Here is a 16,232-nt window from a genome sequence, read left to right on the forward strand (position 1 = left end):
CACAACATATTCCATGTATCAAGACTTGAAAAGGTTTTGGATCAGCAGGTAGTGCCATGTGTAGAACTACCCCACTCGATGATGGACAACTCATTTTGGAACCGAGAGTAATCCTTGATACTGGAGAGAAGGCACCAAGGAATAGAATTGTAAAAGAACATCTAATCAAATGGAAAGGGCTACTAGATGAAGATGCCACTTGGGAAAGAGAAGAGGGTCTTAGATTGCTTGAGGACGAGCAAAATTGAGACAGTGGGACTGTAATAATCCCAAAATGAATCCTTTTATAATAAATATATATGTAATTTCCTAAATGAATTATCTGATAATAGACAAATCTATACGAATTTCTTTACAAATTTTCCCTTGAATAAATGTTGTTTAATTACACAAATTATATATATATATATATATTACATATGAAAGAAATTTTATAAATATAAATGAAAGTGACCAATCATAAACAAAATATAAATTTAATCAAAAAGAACCATTGGCTGCAAGACCAAAGCCGCGACCAATGGTCGTGACCTTGGTAGCAACCAATGGCCCTCCTCATAACCATAGACCACACATATGATAGTGGACAACAAAAGAAGACAAAGGAGGGAAGCGGACAAAAAATAGATAGGATAAGTAGAACAAAAGCAAATCTAAGCAAGTAGAAACACGACAGTCATAAGTGGAGAGAAGAAAATATGAAGGCAACAATAAATGAATTTAGAGATGGCGATAAGTTGGAGAGACTAAGAAATACCATAAAAAGGTGATACGTTATATAACAATGACAATATAGGAAGAATCAAAGATAAATAAAGCTAAGTAGAATTGAACGGACCAGTGATAACAAGAGTGGAAGATAATTAGAGGTAGTGATAAGAATCTTAAATAAAAAATTTAACTACAGTATCACATAGGTTAAAAAGTGCAGAGGTAAGACAACAGATATATGGAGTTTAATAACTCAATGAAATAAGAGGAAAAAAAAACAATAGAGAAAAGAGATAATTGAGGGAATAGTGAGAATTATTTCTGAAATATTTTTACAGTACGAGACCAAAAGAGAACTAGAGGTATGTTCAAATATTGATGTAGAGATATTTAAAATCAAATATTATTGGAATTAGAACTTTATAGTTCCAATAGAGATCATGGAGAGTTGGTAGAGGACATTGAATGTCGAGTTACTCTTTAGGAGAACTCATAGACTAGAGGACATTCATTTGGAATGTTGAGGATTCTCTAAAAGAGAACTCAAAGACCAAAGGGCATTCTATAAGAATGTTGAGATTCCAAATTGGAATCCAACGAAAGATTCATCATGAATCTCCAGATACAATATATATATATATTGTAGTGGTTAATCTTATGCATATGTTAGAGATCAAAGGTTTGGTCAGAGGCAAGACCTCTGCCAAGTAAATATTGTTAATGAGTGCGCTCATTAATAGAGATCCCAGAGGCACACTTTCAATGTGATGGTTGCTTAATCAAGAGCTATTCTCACTAGAGGGTTAGATAAGTTTGAGTATTGTATCCTTGAAGGATTAAGTGGGTTAGTGTGGGATTATACATAATTAGTTTAATAGTTAATTATCTTATCCTTTACTAACATGTTGCAAGATCTACATATTATTGATTTCATAATTTTATATATTTTATCATGTACTAACAAATTGTTGCAGGTTCTAGTATTCATTACTCAAAAACAGAAGTGGGGACATTACAGGTTGGCCTAGCATCTCTACTGTCAGAATGATCCCTATGCATCACATTTTATAACCTGCTCAATCTGTGCCACTTTATATATGATTTAATTTTATGACGGATGGTTGTTGGCCTCTGGGAGTTGGAAAGATAAGAGAGGATAAGATAAATTATTAATGTCCAACAAGAGGCTAGAAGATAGCAGGACCGCCAAACGGTGTCTGAGAAAAAGGAAACCAAAGAGCAAGAAGCAAAGAAAGAAAAACAACCCCACAAAAGAGAGACCACGAAACTGCAAGATAACTAGCAGTTCACAGTCGTTGAAAAGTAGTTCAAAACCAAAGGGGACTATCTATGTGCGGAGAAGTCTAACCCCGTTGCTGCAGAGAGTAGGACCGTTGTTGTTGATGCTGCATGTGCATATGATCTCTATGTAGTCTCACCTATCTAGTGTGAGTAATTGTGGACGAGCTCCCAGACTGCTTGGTTCCTCTAGTAGAGGTAACCGGAGTGAAGAAAAAAGTGATAAGCTAATGAGGGGACACAAATCCAGAGGGGTAACTCTTGTAGAGTGAGATCTCAAAGACAGAAAGCCTGGAGATAGAGTGCAAGACATCATTGATCGACATATCTGAAGGACAGGGACTTGCGCTCTCTGAATAAACAATGGGACCTCCCTCAAATCTCGTAGTAGATCAAACAAGAGAATAGGAAATGGATCTCAACCTTAGCCACACCCATCTCATAATACTGACAAATCCGCTCATGTCTGTTGGTCTGGTGAGCTATTTGGATACAAAGCTGGTGAGAGCCAACTTTGAAAAAACCTAATTGGATACACAAGGCACAGGGCCACTGTTGGGAAGAGTATTAGGGTCAAACGATGATGCCATCTGGAATGTCAATATAGTGCTCTGCATAGAAAGCCTTACAAGGGCGGAGGCCCCCTAGCGGGTTGACCCAAGTCTCGTGAGTATACTTCCTATACATGTCCATCCTGGTAATCTCATTCAACTCTGATTGAGGGGGTAGGAGATGAGCTAGAGCGTCTAAGGAATTCTGAAGGGGAGGAAGGTGGTCAATATCGATACCCACAGAGCTAAGGAGACTAGAAGCTTTAGCATACCAGCACCGAGCATGACCAGTAGGATCCGAGGCAATGATCAAAGCTAAGGATCAATAAGCCAAGTAAGAATAACGATATCTGCAATCACAGAATCTGCAAAGCTCATGAGTCTATGAAGTAACTTCACCAAATCAAAGATCATGCAAAGTCTGAAGGGATACACACCAAACTCGGCCAAGATAGTATTGGTAGGAGCAGTTGACTGACAGCAAATGAAGCACCGAAGATGAAGATTCTGAACCCTCTCTACTGAAGCCCAGTTAGTGGCCAACAAGGAGGGCCCTCAAACAGTCGAGCTATAAAGGACAATAGGCCTAACCAAGGAGTCTAAGATAGACATCTTAGATGTGGTATCCTAGAAATGGTGTCTGAAGTATTGTCTCTCAAGTAAAGAAAGTAAACCCAACCCCTTCCTGACATGTGGCGTCATGGCCGGTCTCAAGTTGAAACATGTCCCAAAAAACTTGATGCCCAAATCAGCATAGCAGGAATTCAGCTTGATCTCGGTCCCTCTAAAAAAGAAGTGGAGATGTGAGGTTTTTAAGCAATTGAAAACCATAACCCGGGTCTTACCCAAGTTAACCACTAGCTACCAAGAATCAAAGGAGGCCAAGCCATCCAAAAGACGTTGTAACCCATCAAGGGAGGAGGACAAGAGCACCACATCGTCAACAAAGAAAATGATGGAGATCAAGACTTGATGAGGATAACAGCCGTCCTTAGGATGCAAGAACCTCCTCTGATAAGTCTCAAGCCCATCAATGTATATACCAAACATGGAAGAAAGTGGGCAGCCCTGCTTGACCCCAATAGAATTGTTACATCCCAATGTTTGACCTAATTTAAAATATAGCCGTTGAGGTTCACATGAAGTCAGTTGACAGTTAAATTTGTTATAATCGTGCAAAATGGTAAGATGGTTAGTCGTTATAATTTTATGTGAAGATAACATGCTAGTTGATTATTTATCACGAATTCATGAAATTGAAAAGGCGGTTAGCTGTTATGATTATTTATAACTTGTTATAATAATATGATTTAACTATGGAGAATTTCTTTGTAGAAAGCACGTCGAAGGGGTGGAAGCATTGTCAGAAAAGAATTAGGCATAGGAGCGTCACCATCGCTGGGCAAATGGGTTGAGGACTTAGCGACTTGAACATCAAGATACAATCGATGGAACTACATGAGTTATTAAATAAACAATTTAAAACATAAAATAAATTAATTTAAAATATAATGCGTACCTCCAAAGATTTTAAATGATCTTTCACCATATTATTGTAATACATATCTATATACGTACACCTAGATATAAAAATGAAGTGACACCATCTTATTATTTTCTTATAATAAAATGATGCCACCTCACCAATATATTTACATGTGTGTATATAAATATAAATCATAATAATTTTCAAATTATAACCTTCCAACTCTTTTTCCATCTTTTTATTCTTTTCCTTGTTTGAAACCAATTAAACATTTGGCATTTAATTTTTTGATGAATAGTCCTGTTCTATTAAAAAATACACTTAGAATACAATTCACAAAAAAGGGGTCGGGGAATACAAGATCACCCCGCGAGAGAGTCAATATAATTGGCAACTAGTCAATCCTACTAGATATAACTGCCAAGATAATTCTTTATGTTTCAGTAGCCCAAGAATCACATTGTTCTTTAATAAGAAATCGTGAGTGAGAGACGGGGGTATCTCTTTTCATGCACTTGACTTCCTTCCTCTTAATTCCGACTCTCTCCCTTTTATTTTGACTTTCCTTCATAAGTCAAAAAACCTGCAAGAAAACCATTTGGAGAATCACTACAGCCATAGCATTCCAAGTTTTTATTTTACAGTCTTGATTGCAGAAAACGTGATGCATTTATACATTGGATATTAGCGCTTGAAGAACGTATGTGGGAGGCTGAATTACAACGGCTAGTTGGGTTCCTACTTCCTTTCTTTCCATAGAAGTCTCAGGTTATGTAATCAAATATTTCCCAAGTTTGTTGAGTATCTTTCATGACAATTGCAACTGTTTTACTCGATTCCCATATATTATTATCACTTTTTCCTTGTTCATTCCGGCTTCGATCCATAAGAGATACTCTACTTAAGCAATCAAATTTTTTACAATTTCACTCGAAATCCTTTACCTTTCATATCAATGTTGTTCTTAATGCAGTCTGCCATATGTGATCTTTTCTATGCTAAGGATTGAAGATGTATTTATACACTATGGTTACGCCTGGAAGACATTCTTATATTTCCAACACCCGACTACCTTGCTCATGCTTACATTTTTCAATATTCTGTCAGAAATCGTGAGTACTCTTATGTTGGAGCTGTGTTAAATATTTTTGCAATAAAAGGTGTGGCAACTAGCTGAGTGTTCAACAAGACATCATCTCCAAATTGTCTAGGTTATGTGTAACACCCAAAACCAATATTTCCAATTTGATTTTCTTAAACAAAGGTGCAATAACATCGAATTTCATAGTAGTAAGCAATAATGTTTATCATGATGATATCTTGTTTGATATTATAGATTTGATCCTCTTTTAAATTTTGCTTTGTCATGGCAAGTAAAAGCCAAGAAAACATAATATGAATCCATAAATCATTTGCCAATGGAGATTAGAATTAAATAATAAATTTTGCAATCTTTAAGAAAATCTTTTTCAAATCACAGATTGTGATAAGCTAGAATATATATATTATTCATAAATTAGTTGAAAATCAACAGACAAAGTATATTGCTCTGAGATCCGAGCACCTAGGATTCATCGACTATATAGCCATGGAAAAGATGAAGTGAGATGGAGTCTGCAATGACATAGAAATAAAAGTCAGATATGATACATTAAATCTGGATTAATATCATTTAGTAGCTCATGCATGATCATGTTTTTTGTATTCTCCTGCTGTCAAGTCAAGTGGTGTGATTAGATACCAGGATGCTCAGTGGATGAGAAGATGTTCCATGTCTATTCTAGGTAGGGAGGGTCTTTCTCATTAGAGATTGTGCTAGGATAAGTTATGGTCCGAGGTTGGGTGGCTAAGACCCTGACAATGTTTCACCTCTCCATAAGTTGTCGGACGTGCAACAGACAAAGATAAGCTATGCATTCAAACGTTTGTTGGAAATAGTTAATTTTACTTTTATGATGTATATTCAAGTAGGAGGTAAGATTAATTGAGTTGTATCATCATTACAGTTATTTCTTAAAATGAAAGCAATTCTTATCGTCAATATAATTGGCAACCAGTTAGATTGGTTGATCTTCTAACTGAATATGGAATATCTATATAAGATTGTTATTTTAGTTTTTCATATATAAGAATAATGATTATGAGTATATCTTCTAATCTTATGTTAATGCCACAGTTTAGCAAATTGGAAGGAATGATACAGTGGTATTTGAAGCCCTAAATGATATAGTGGTATCTGATGCCTTAAATGATCCAATAGTAATTAATGCCCTAAATGATACAGTGGTATCTGAAGCCCTAAGTGATACAGTGGTATTTGATGCCCTAAATGATCCAGTGGTAATCGATGCCCTAATTGATACAGTGGTATGTGATGCCCTAATTGATATAATGGTAATCGTCATTTGATTTTGATATAGTGGTATTGGATGGTAGTCGTCATTTGATAATGTTATAGTGGTATTTGTGGACTAACCTAGGTGCTTGCAGAAGCATCTCTAGATTGATTTCGATCTCGAATTCCATGGTATGTAGATTTTAATTTCCATAGTAAATTCATTGATGGTATTTTTAATTCTTAATTATGAAATTTTGTTAACTGATTTTAACCGTAAATTTCATTCATATGAACATGACTGACATAACTGTCTTCTTATGAAAATGAAGTAATAACTGTATTTTTGTGATATGTTAGTTGTTGATTAAGACCATGAAAAAGTGGTTGTTACAAGAATTCTGAATGAAATCGAAAAAACCTAGAGGAAGAATATTGCATATGATCTTTCATTGAACTTGTTGGATGTAAGACCAAGCTACTAGTATTTTCTTTGAGATACGTTCTGCTCAAAATTTTAAATTGAAGAATATGCTCCTTTTTTCATGAACTTGATCATTCTTGTGCATGTACTCCCTGTCCAACATTATTGGTATCCTAGTCATTTCAAAGAGGGCGAAAATCAAATTAATACTAATGGAAAACTTGTATATCATCTACCAAAATCGGTCTCAAAAGTGATTACGCCCTCTTAGCTCTAAGATCCTTTACATGGTTATCGTGCTCAATTTCAAAAGTTTCACAATTTTGCAAAATAGTTGGTTAAAAATATGAGTGTGTCAGATTACAAAGGCAATATTGACGATGCTTGTGGAAAAACTTAGGTATTACTTGAATGTTTTTACTTGTAATGTGATCTACGCTATGATTTCTTTACGTATTTTCCTATGTTGCGTGGGTACTCGTATCATACCCTTGGGATGTGTAGTGGGTATTGGTAGACATAACAAAGTACCAGATACAAGGTACTCAATGGAGAGCATCATAGCTAAGGACCTTTATTAAGATTTTTTATTTTTGTTTCAGTTTTCTGTTTGCCTATCATCTTTCTCTTTATCATACTTAATTCAATGTTTAATCAGTTTGAAACTTTGATACAATACTGATTAACAGTAAACTTTATCACTATTCGAGTTAGAAGTTTATCATTTGCAATATGTCATTGTTATGTGATTTATGATCTTCTTGTTCCTGTTAAAAGTTTTCCTTCTCTATTATGCATCTAAACACTTTAACATATATCATTACTACAAATCTTAGTTACCGATTCAGGATATGAATCCGATTTAGGCACGTGAATTGGATTCATGGATTCGTGATTTTTTATTTTTCCCATTAGGATTCGTGATTACAGACACACATAATTTATAAATATAGATATATATTGTAAGAATTTTCCTTAGAGCAAAATTCACCAAGATCAAGGAACTCAAGCACAAGCACAACAGTAGACCAAGAGAGTATGATCAATATGAGAATATATTATCTCAAGCATATAACATGTACATACACACTAGGAGAGCCTATATATAAAGTCCTCTAAGATGCATCTAGAATGGTTCTAGAAAGAACTAGGAGATAAACATGACAACTAAGCACACATCCTCCATTGTGCATGAATGTACGTGCATTAATGAGAGGATAAGCATGATGAGGTGCCCCATGTGTGGAGATGTTGTAAAGACCATGTGCTCAAATAAAGTGCTTACTCCTATGTTGTAGACACCATGTGCATAATTAGAGTGGTAACTCTTGTGTTATCAACATGACAACTCACAAGAGTGCGCATACTCCTAGGTGACTAATAAATAAATAATAAAATATGCATTAACCTAAGTAAACTTAAGTAAGTGTAAATAGTAAATACTTATTTACACCAACACCCCCCCTTAAGTGAAACTTGGGAGAATGCACTTAAGCTCACAAAATCTAGGATAAAATGCATAATGGGTCCTGGCTACTAGGCCATGTTAGGTACCTATGTACATAATGAAATGCAATCTCTCATAAAGCGGAGAAAGAGGGAAAACCTCATAGGAAAAACCCTCCCCCAAAAAGAGAGATGAAAAGATGTATGGATGGATGGAGTAATCAAGACCCCCCCATTACGACATACATCAAGTATATACAATAGTGAAGTATGAGAAGGACAAAACCCCATAAGAGAAAAAAGTCCCTCCCCCCCATAAAAGAGAAGAAGAAGAAGACAAGGTAGTTTCCCCCCTTAAATGTAGAGTGTCAATTAGTGATAGCTGCTCTAATGTAGAAGTTGATCCATGACTGCTAAATAATATTCCTCCCCTTTGGAAGAAACAATGGCAGAGGTATAGGTGAGATGCTTCCCTTGTGTGTAGAAAGAATCTCGATGATGAAAGGTGTCTCTGAAACCTGCTCAATTGTCCCTGTGTCGATACTGATGGTCGCTCCTTCTAATACTGTTGAGAAGAAGTGCAGATCTAGTAGGGATGTATGTAGAACATGTTTCAAAGAACTATCTCCTCAACTAATAAAGAGACCCTCTGCAACTGTTGTTCATAAGTATCCACAATCACGTCAACCTATGAGGATCTATCATGTAGAGAATGGACAGGAGGGTCAGAATGAGCCCTCGTGACAACTGAAGAAGATCCTGCATCATCAAAGAGAAGATGTAGATAATTAAGAATGTTTCCCAAATCTGCTATGTGGGACTCCACAAAAAAACCTGCAATGTCTGTCAAGAAGTCATCTGCAGATTCTAGAACTGGAAGGCAAAGTGTACCCCACTATGCTGGACCTATCACTATGGCAATAGATGAGGTATTCACCTTAACAAAGAGAAGACGAATATCATTAATGATGTCTCCCACATCTTCAATATGAGACTCCACGAACAGACTTGCAATATCTGGAAGGAAGTTGTCCCATGAAGCTGAAGTAGGAAGACATAATGTTTCCTACTACACTAAATCAAAAGCATCTATGGCTAGAACTAGATCAGTAGAATCAACAAGAGCATCAGGAGGTGGGATCTCAACTAGAGTTGGAGGTATCATAATAGGAGTGACTGGAGATAGAATGTCCTCAGGAAATGGAGGAACTCGTGGATCTCCATATGCTTCCCAAAGAGCCATCTAAACATCATGAGGAAAACTTGTCAGTCTAAGAGGAGCAAAAGATTACTTACTCATATTGCTATACATAAAGTGAAGAAAAAGATGAAGATAGTCGAATGAAGGCGGTATCTTCGAGTATAAAGAAGGAAACACTTCCTTATGTTCTCTTAGATGAGCAATGATTGAGGCACTCCATTTTTGATAGTTCCTTGGTGTCAACTTCTGTTTTATACCAGACTAACATATGTGACAAGACTCCATGAGATCAATAAATGTATGCACCCCCCCAAATGCAAAAAGGATCAATAAACCCCTCCTAATGTATGATTCAGGCACTTTATACTTAGTGCGATTACAATAGCCAATTTAGGGCCTAATTCTAAAAGCACTATTTTTGTCCATAGAACCTATAATTCGATTGCAGATCTAGAAAGTAGACAAAACATTATTTGCTTTTAAAAAAAAATGGAACTTGATTTGGAGTCTAGATGAGCTCGTACAAAGCATTTGAAATGGAAAAAATCAGGATTTGCGAGTTGTAGAAAAATTTAGGAACAAAGATCTCAAATCACCTGCACCAATGTGTAGATCACGAAATTCTACCCTAAAACAAAAAAAAATTGCTTGAAAAAACGAGTCCGTATGAGGGAGATATCGCTGTTTGAAAATCACCTCTGTTGTTATTTTTCCTAAATTGCTACCGTCGCACCTCCAAAAATAAAATGGCTCTAGATTTTGCCTCAGAGGTCCAATTTGGATGAAACAAAATCTAATTTGGGGTTTTTTTGACTTTCTAAATGTGATGCAAATATTTGATTTGCACCAGCGACCTTCAATTTTCACCTGCAAAAATCTCTCCTACTGGCCTAATGGCCAAAAATTTCTCGAAAAATAATGTAGATCCGAAAAAATTGTAGAGATGCAGATGAAAAAAAATGTAGATCTGAAAATTAAATGTACAGATCTAAAATGATCATACCAATTTTGCAAATCAGGCCTTTAGGTTGCCAGTTTGCAAAAAAATGTTGCCTCAATTTTGACTATGGCCCAATATAGGCGAATTTATAGTCAATTCACCGAATCAACGTTTCAGATGCAATGGCGAGTCCACTTTGGCTCTAAACGCTCCCAATTTCTGCAAATTCTCTAGATTTTTGGATCGAAGGTGTCCTCTAAGAGGTGAAGCAAGATTGATCTTGAACGACTATGTGAAGAGAATCTCCTCGAGCTCTGATACCATGTAAGAATTTTCTTTAGAGCAAAATTCACCCAAGATCAAGGAACTCAAGCACAAGCACAATAGTACCAAGAGAGTATGATCAATATGAGAATATATTATCTCAATTATATAGCATGTACGTACACATTAGGAGAGCCTATATATAAAGGCCTCTAAGATGCATCTAGAATGGTTCTAGAATGTACTAGGAGATAAGCATGACAACTAAGCACACGTCCTCCATTGTGCATGAATGTACATGCATCAATGAGAGGATAAGCATTATGAGGTGTCCCACTTGTGGAGATGTCGTAGACACCATGTGCTCAAATAAAGTGCTTACTCCTATGTCATAGACACCATGTGCATAATTAGAGTGGTAACTCTTGTGTTGTCAACATGACAACTCACAAGAGTGCGCATACTCTTAGGTGACTAATAAATAAATAATAAAATATGCATTAACCTAAGTAAACTTAAGTAAGTGTAAATAGTAAATACTTATTTACACCAACATATGTGTATGTTAAAGGAATATAGATCGATGATAGAGAAAAGCGCAGTCCTTTATTTCAATGTATATCTGAAGTTTACTTCCAGTTTATACTGCAGTCTTAATATATATATGATAGGAGTAGACTTCCAAAGTGATCGTTTGATGTATGCAGATTATTGATAATGTATTCAAACTTATTACTACTCATTGATTATTGATATATTGATTTGAACCTATTACTATTCGACACTTGATGTATAATGTAATTGTCACTTTGATTGATTACATTACACTACCATTGATGACAATAAATATAAGGAATGGGGGTCACAATCATAAAGAGTTGTGACGGGAGTCATAGCCCTTCATGGCCGTGACTCCCTTTCATACCATTTCATAACTGACGGCAAGAAACAAATCAAGTCATAAACCAATCATGACTTAGACTAATGATATTGTTGATTTAGCTTATGCATAATACATTATATATATATATATATCAATATTAAATTCATAGTAACAATAAATGCTTCAATCCGAATGAAGCTATATTCCTAACAATGCATTCTATATAAAAATATATATGCATAGGATATATTTTTATTCCATGTTTGGCCTGTGGGTCCTTGGGGATTCATTACAAATTCGTGCAAGATCCTTGTTTTGCACCATGTGTTCATCTAGATTCTCGATCTGTGGATCAAGAGAGATCCACAATCCAAAACAAGGATCCTTGTCATATCCCCATTTTAAGATAGAATTTTAATAATAATTAGATAATACAATGTTATTAAATAAATAATGATAATAAAGACATTGAAACTAATAATAAAATATAAAAATAGGAAATAATCATTCTCTAATCTATATTATCAATGAAATAATATTTAGTATAATATTTTAATAATTAAAAAAAATAAAATTAAAATGAATAAATAAAGAAACAAAATTAAATACAAGAGAAAATATTGTAGAAAGTATGTTAACTTTCTAAATAGAATTTAATAATAAATAATAAGAAACACAAATAAGTAAGTAAATAAATAATATAACATAGAATCATTTAAACTAACTAAATCTAATGAAAAGTCAAGAGATATTTAACAAATAGATATGACTCTTTAAAATTAAAATATAAAAGAGAGGAGAGTTTATTTTAGACAGGAGGAAAAAAGAAGAGTAGAAGATAGGAGTTCAAAAAAGAAAAATGGAAGAGGAAAGTAATGTGAAGAAAATAAGTAACTTTCTAAAAAGGTATCTATGATATTGAAAAGATGTGAACTGTCAAAAGGGTTATAATCATGAATAGTTGTGACTCTTCAAAAAATGTTATAATTATAAAGTATTGGGACATTTCTAAAGGATTTTAACTATGAAGTGTTGTGACTTTTCGAAAGGATTATAACCATAAAGAGTTGTGACTTTTCAAAGGATTTGTATTATGAAACGTTGTGACTCTTGGAAAAGAAGAAAGAAAAAGTATATTTTATCCTTTCTCTATAATTAGAAAATGAAGAATTATAGAAAGAAAATATAGAGTTGAGATAATCTAGAAGGACTAATTCATTCAAGGGCCGACTAATGATAGAGCCACATGGACCAAGCAAAAATGAAGGTAAGAAAGGTATGCCAATGGATTATATATGTTTAATTATGTTTATAAATTCATTTATATTAATGAATCATACTTGTGGATAATTTATACATATACATATGTATATGTAAAGATGTAATTCGAATTGGATAACACACATGACTTAATGGTCAATGGTATAGGATCAAGAGAGTCCCTTTTCAGGATAGAGGGTAGAATAGTGAAATATATTTTATCATTGTATAAATTCTAATATTGGTTTTGCAGGTATTATTGTCCTCGCTAGTGGGGACATTACAATCCTGCCTGAATCTAGATCCGGATAGGATCCGAATTTGAATCCAGCCTCCTGGGCACAAATCCAGTAGCTAAGTTACAAACATATTGCAAATCTGAAATTGAAATCAATCCATTTCATGTGTAAACTTTATCCCTGTTTTTGTTTTGAAAACTCATTGTCAAGACTCATATTTTCATAAAATACTAAATTATATTTTGATTTACCCAAGTAGCCCCATCCCTTATTTTGAAAAATAGTTGTACTCATACCCGTTCCTATATCCAAAGTACCCAAGTACCCCTTTCCCCATGCAACCTTGATATTTTTACATATTTAAACATAATTGGTCATATGCTATACATTAACATCCTATCAACAATAAGGTTTAACAGTTTGACATAATTTGCATTGGCCTTCTTTGAAGGCACAATCATTAGTGGCGGGCCATAATTGATGCTGCTGCTTATTTCCACCAACTCCAGCAGATAGGAACACTAAAACTATAGAAAATTTACTCTTGGATCTCTTCTTTTCACTTACTTATAGCTGGTTTTAATTTTTTATTTTATTTTAAGTTTTAATATTATTTTATCATCAAACCCCTCGTTCCCTTTAGTCACACCGTCATTTTTCCACTGCCATTTCCAAAATCCAGGAAACTTTTTCCATCCCCCATACCCATTCTTGCATCTTCCAATCCCCTGTCTCAGAATCTCAGAGAAAAACTGAAAACATGTCCCATCATCACCCATATGCAGATTATGCCTCCTATATTAGTGTGTCAGTTGTTTCTATGTTGCAGTTCCTACCAAAGCTTACTTCACATATGTCTAGGAAGTATGACTTTTTGTGGGTTGCAAGCATATGAGATGTAAGACATTCACTTTCATCTAATGAAATCATTTGTAGAATGACCAGGTTGGAATGTCCTGAGGCTTTATATCATCGGGAAGCATTAATGTAGTAAAGTACTTGAAATTAATGCAATTTACCACAGTATATAGTTCATGTTTTTAATAAATATCTTCTTCAACTAATATTTGGCATTTCGTGGGTCTGAGGAGCTTTTGTTTACTATTATTCTTACTAAACATTTGGGTTGTTATCTACTAATTCTTGCAGGTAGATTATTTTGTTGATTGCCATTATTCTCTATCCCAAGATAACCTTTGGCTTATGGGAGGCACAAATGATGGTTCACTAGGTTATTTTCCAGTCAGCTACAACACAAGAAGTGGCCAATGCCAACCAACCTCTGGTGTAATCGGTTCAGTTAATGCAGTTCTTGATGGTGGTCATATAGGTGTTGTGAGATCTGTTTGGTCACAATTTAATGTGGGAGCTGATCCCGTTCATAATCAACATATTGTCTGGACAGGAGGAGAGGATGGTCGTCTGTGTTGCTGGTCAGAGGATGTTATGTCTGCAAAGAATAAAGCCTGGATATCCCCTGGACTCATCATGAAAGCAACAAGAAACTCAAAGAACAATAGACATCGACCTTATTGATGAGAAACTTATAGCCATATAAGCATTTCCTTCAATTCATTAAGCATAAAAAAGAATGAAGCATGATACGCATCAACATTATTGATGAAATGTTTAGAGTATATAAAGTTGTATTTTCTGGAGACTGACATGTAGAGATTCCAACAGTTCTAGGTGTATGTTGAGCTGGATTTGCTGCACTGAAAGACTTTGGAGTATACAAATGTAATACCCTTTAAGTCTACTCAAAGAAAGGCCTTTGTGAAAGCTATCTGTATTTTATTGGTTGTTTGTTTTCTGCTTGTTAATCATACTGAATTTCCAGAAGTATAGCTTCATTTATGTTTTTTGAAGTTGATTATTCATATTAAAGACAACTTGATTCATGTATACTATTCTTGGCTTTTTAGTTTTTAGTATTTGTGTTTACAATATGCTATGTTTATGTACAAATTACGTTTGACATTTTTATGTTCGATAAAATATAAATGCGGAGATTTGAACATGTGGATTGTGCTTAAGACAGTCTTAAGGGGAAGTCATATTCTGTTAAGGGGAAGTTCTGAAGCTTTTAATAGCCCAATCGTTCCATCTAATCAATGTTTTTTACTCGTTGCACAAGTACAATAGAAATAACAGTAAAGGCACTCCATTGAGAACTCTATTGAGCTTATCTGAAGCATCATATATAAAAAACCACCATAATGAAGCTTTCAATTAATCAATCAATGCTTAATGACTTAGAAATATCAATTATTTATGGGAAAATGTATTTAAATCAAAACTTGGTGACTTTGTATTCAAACTGTATCACACTTTGTTCTATCATGGTTACGAATCCTCCATTGGTACAATATAATGATTATGCTGTTAACAATTTGCACTCAGCAACTGAAATAGAAAGATATGTTGATAATTTGTCGATAGTCTGGGTTTGGTATGACAGAGTGAGTCCATATTTTGTACGAAGAGTTATATATCTAGTGCAATCCCTCTTTCCTATTTTACTTTGATTCATAAATATGATGGCTCTAGGACTACAAGTCTATTGGCTTGTATAACTGAATGAATGTTTTAATGATGTCCACAAGATGGATTAGTCTAAGGGACCAATGGATTATGACCTTAAACTATCTTCATATTTCTTCCCCTCTTTTGAATCTTGACTAGAAAGATAGTAAATTGGTTGATTTTAATCTTCATCAAATAAACAGTGTATGGTGTCAGCCTATGTTGTCCTTAACTTTTGACTTGTAAAAATAAGACATTCTCTTGTTATGAAGCTTGACTAGAAAGATAGTAATTTGGTTCAGATAAATGGCGCATGGTGTTGTCCTTAACTTTGAAACCCTACTTTCATGGAAACACCTTTACACCTGAAGAATTTGGTTTATGTTTGAACTCAAACTCTTCTAAAAATGATATGATTGACCCTCAATTTCATTCTTTTGTAGTTCGTTTTTAATGTGTTTCCATTCAGGTTTCTGCACGTGGAGGCATTTCAAAATTTGTGTTTTGGTGTTTTGAGCGTTATTTTCAAGTTGACAAGTGTGTTCGTGTTTTGGTTGCATTTTCTTGCAATTTTGTGTGTTGCTTTAGGATTTCATTCATTCAAGATGTGTTTCTTTTTGTGTGTTTGTTAAGGATGAATCTGCACGAATTTAAACATGATTTTACT

The 16,232-nt window shown here is 34.6% G+C and overlaps 1 protein-coding gene across 1 annotated transcript in view; it reads left to right on the forward strand.

The window, feature by feature from the left end:
- Positions 1-14,944, forward strand: part of LOC149565463 (Transducin/WD40 repeat-like superfamily protein) — a 204,729-nt gene extending 189,785 nt beyond the window's left edge. Inside the window, exon 8 of the mRNA XM_089818994.1 lies at positions 14,189-14,944. Within this exon, the coding sequence (XP_089675120.1) occupies positions 14,189-14,575 (387 nt within the window). The 3' untranslated portion in view covers positions 14,576-14,944. The remainder of the gene's footprint in view (positions 1-14,188) is intronic.
- Positions 14,945-16,232: the final 1,288 nt, after the last annotated feature.

This window comes from Cupressus sempervirens, chromosome 3 (assembly GCF_028749045.1).
Source record: "Cupressus sempervirens isolate cs-2001-9-10 chromosome 3, ASM2874904v1, whole genome shotgun sequence".
Classification (NCBI taxonomy): domain Eukaryota; kingdom Viridiplantae; phylum Streptophyta; class Pinopsida; order Cupressales; family Cupressaceae; genus Cupressus; species Cupressus sempervirens.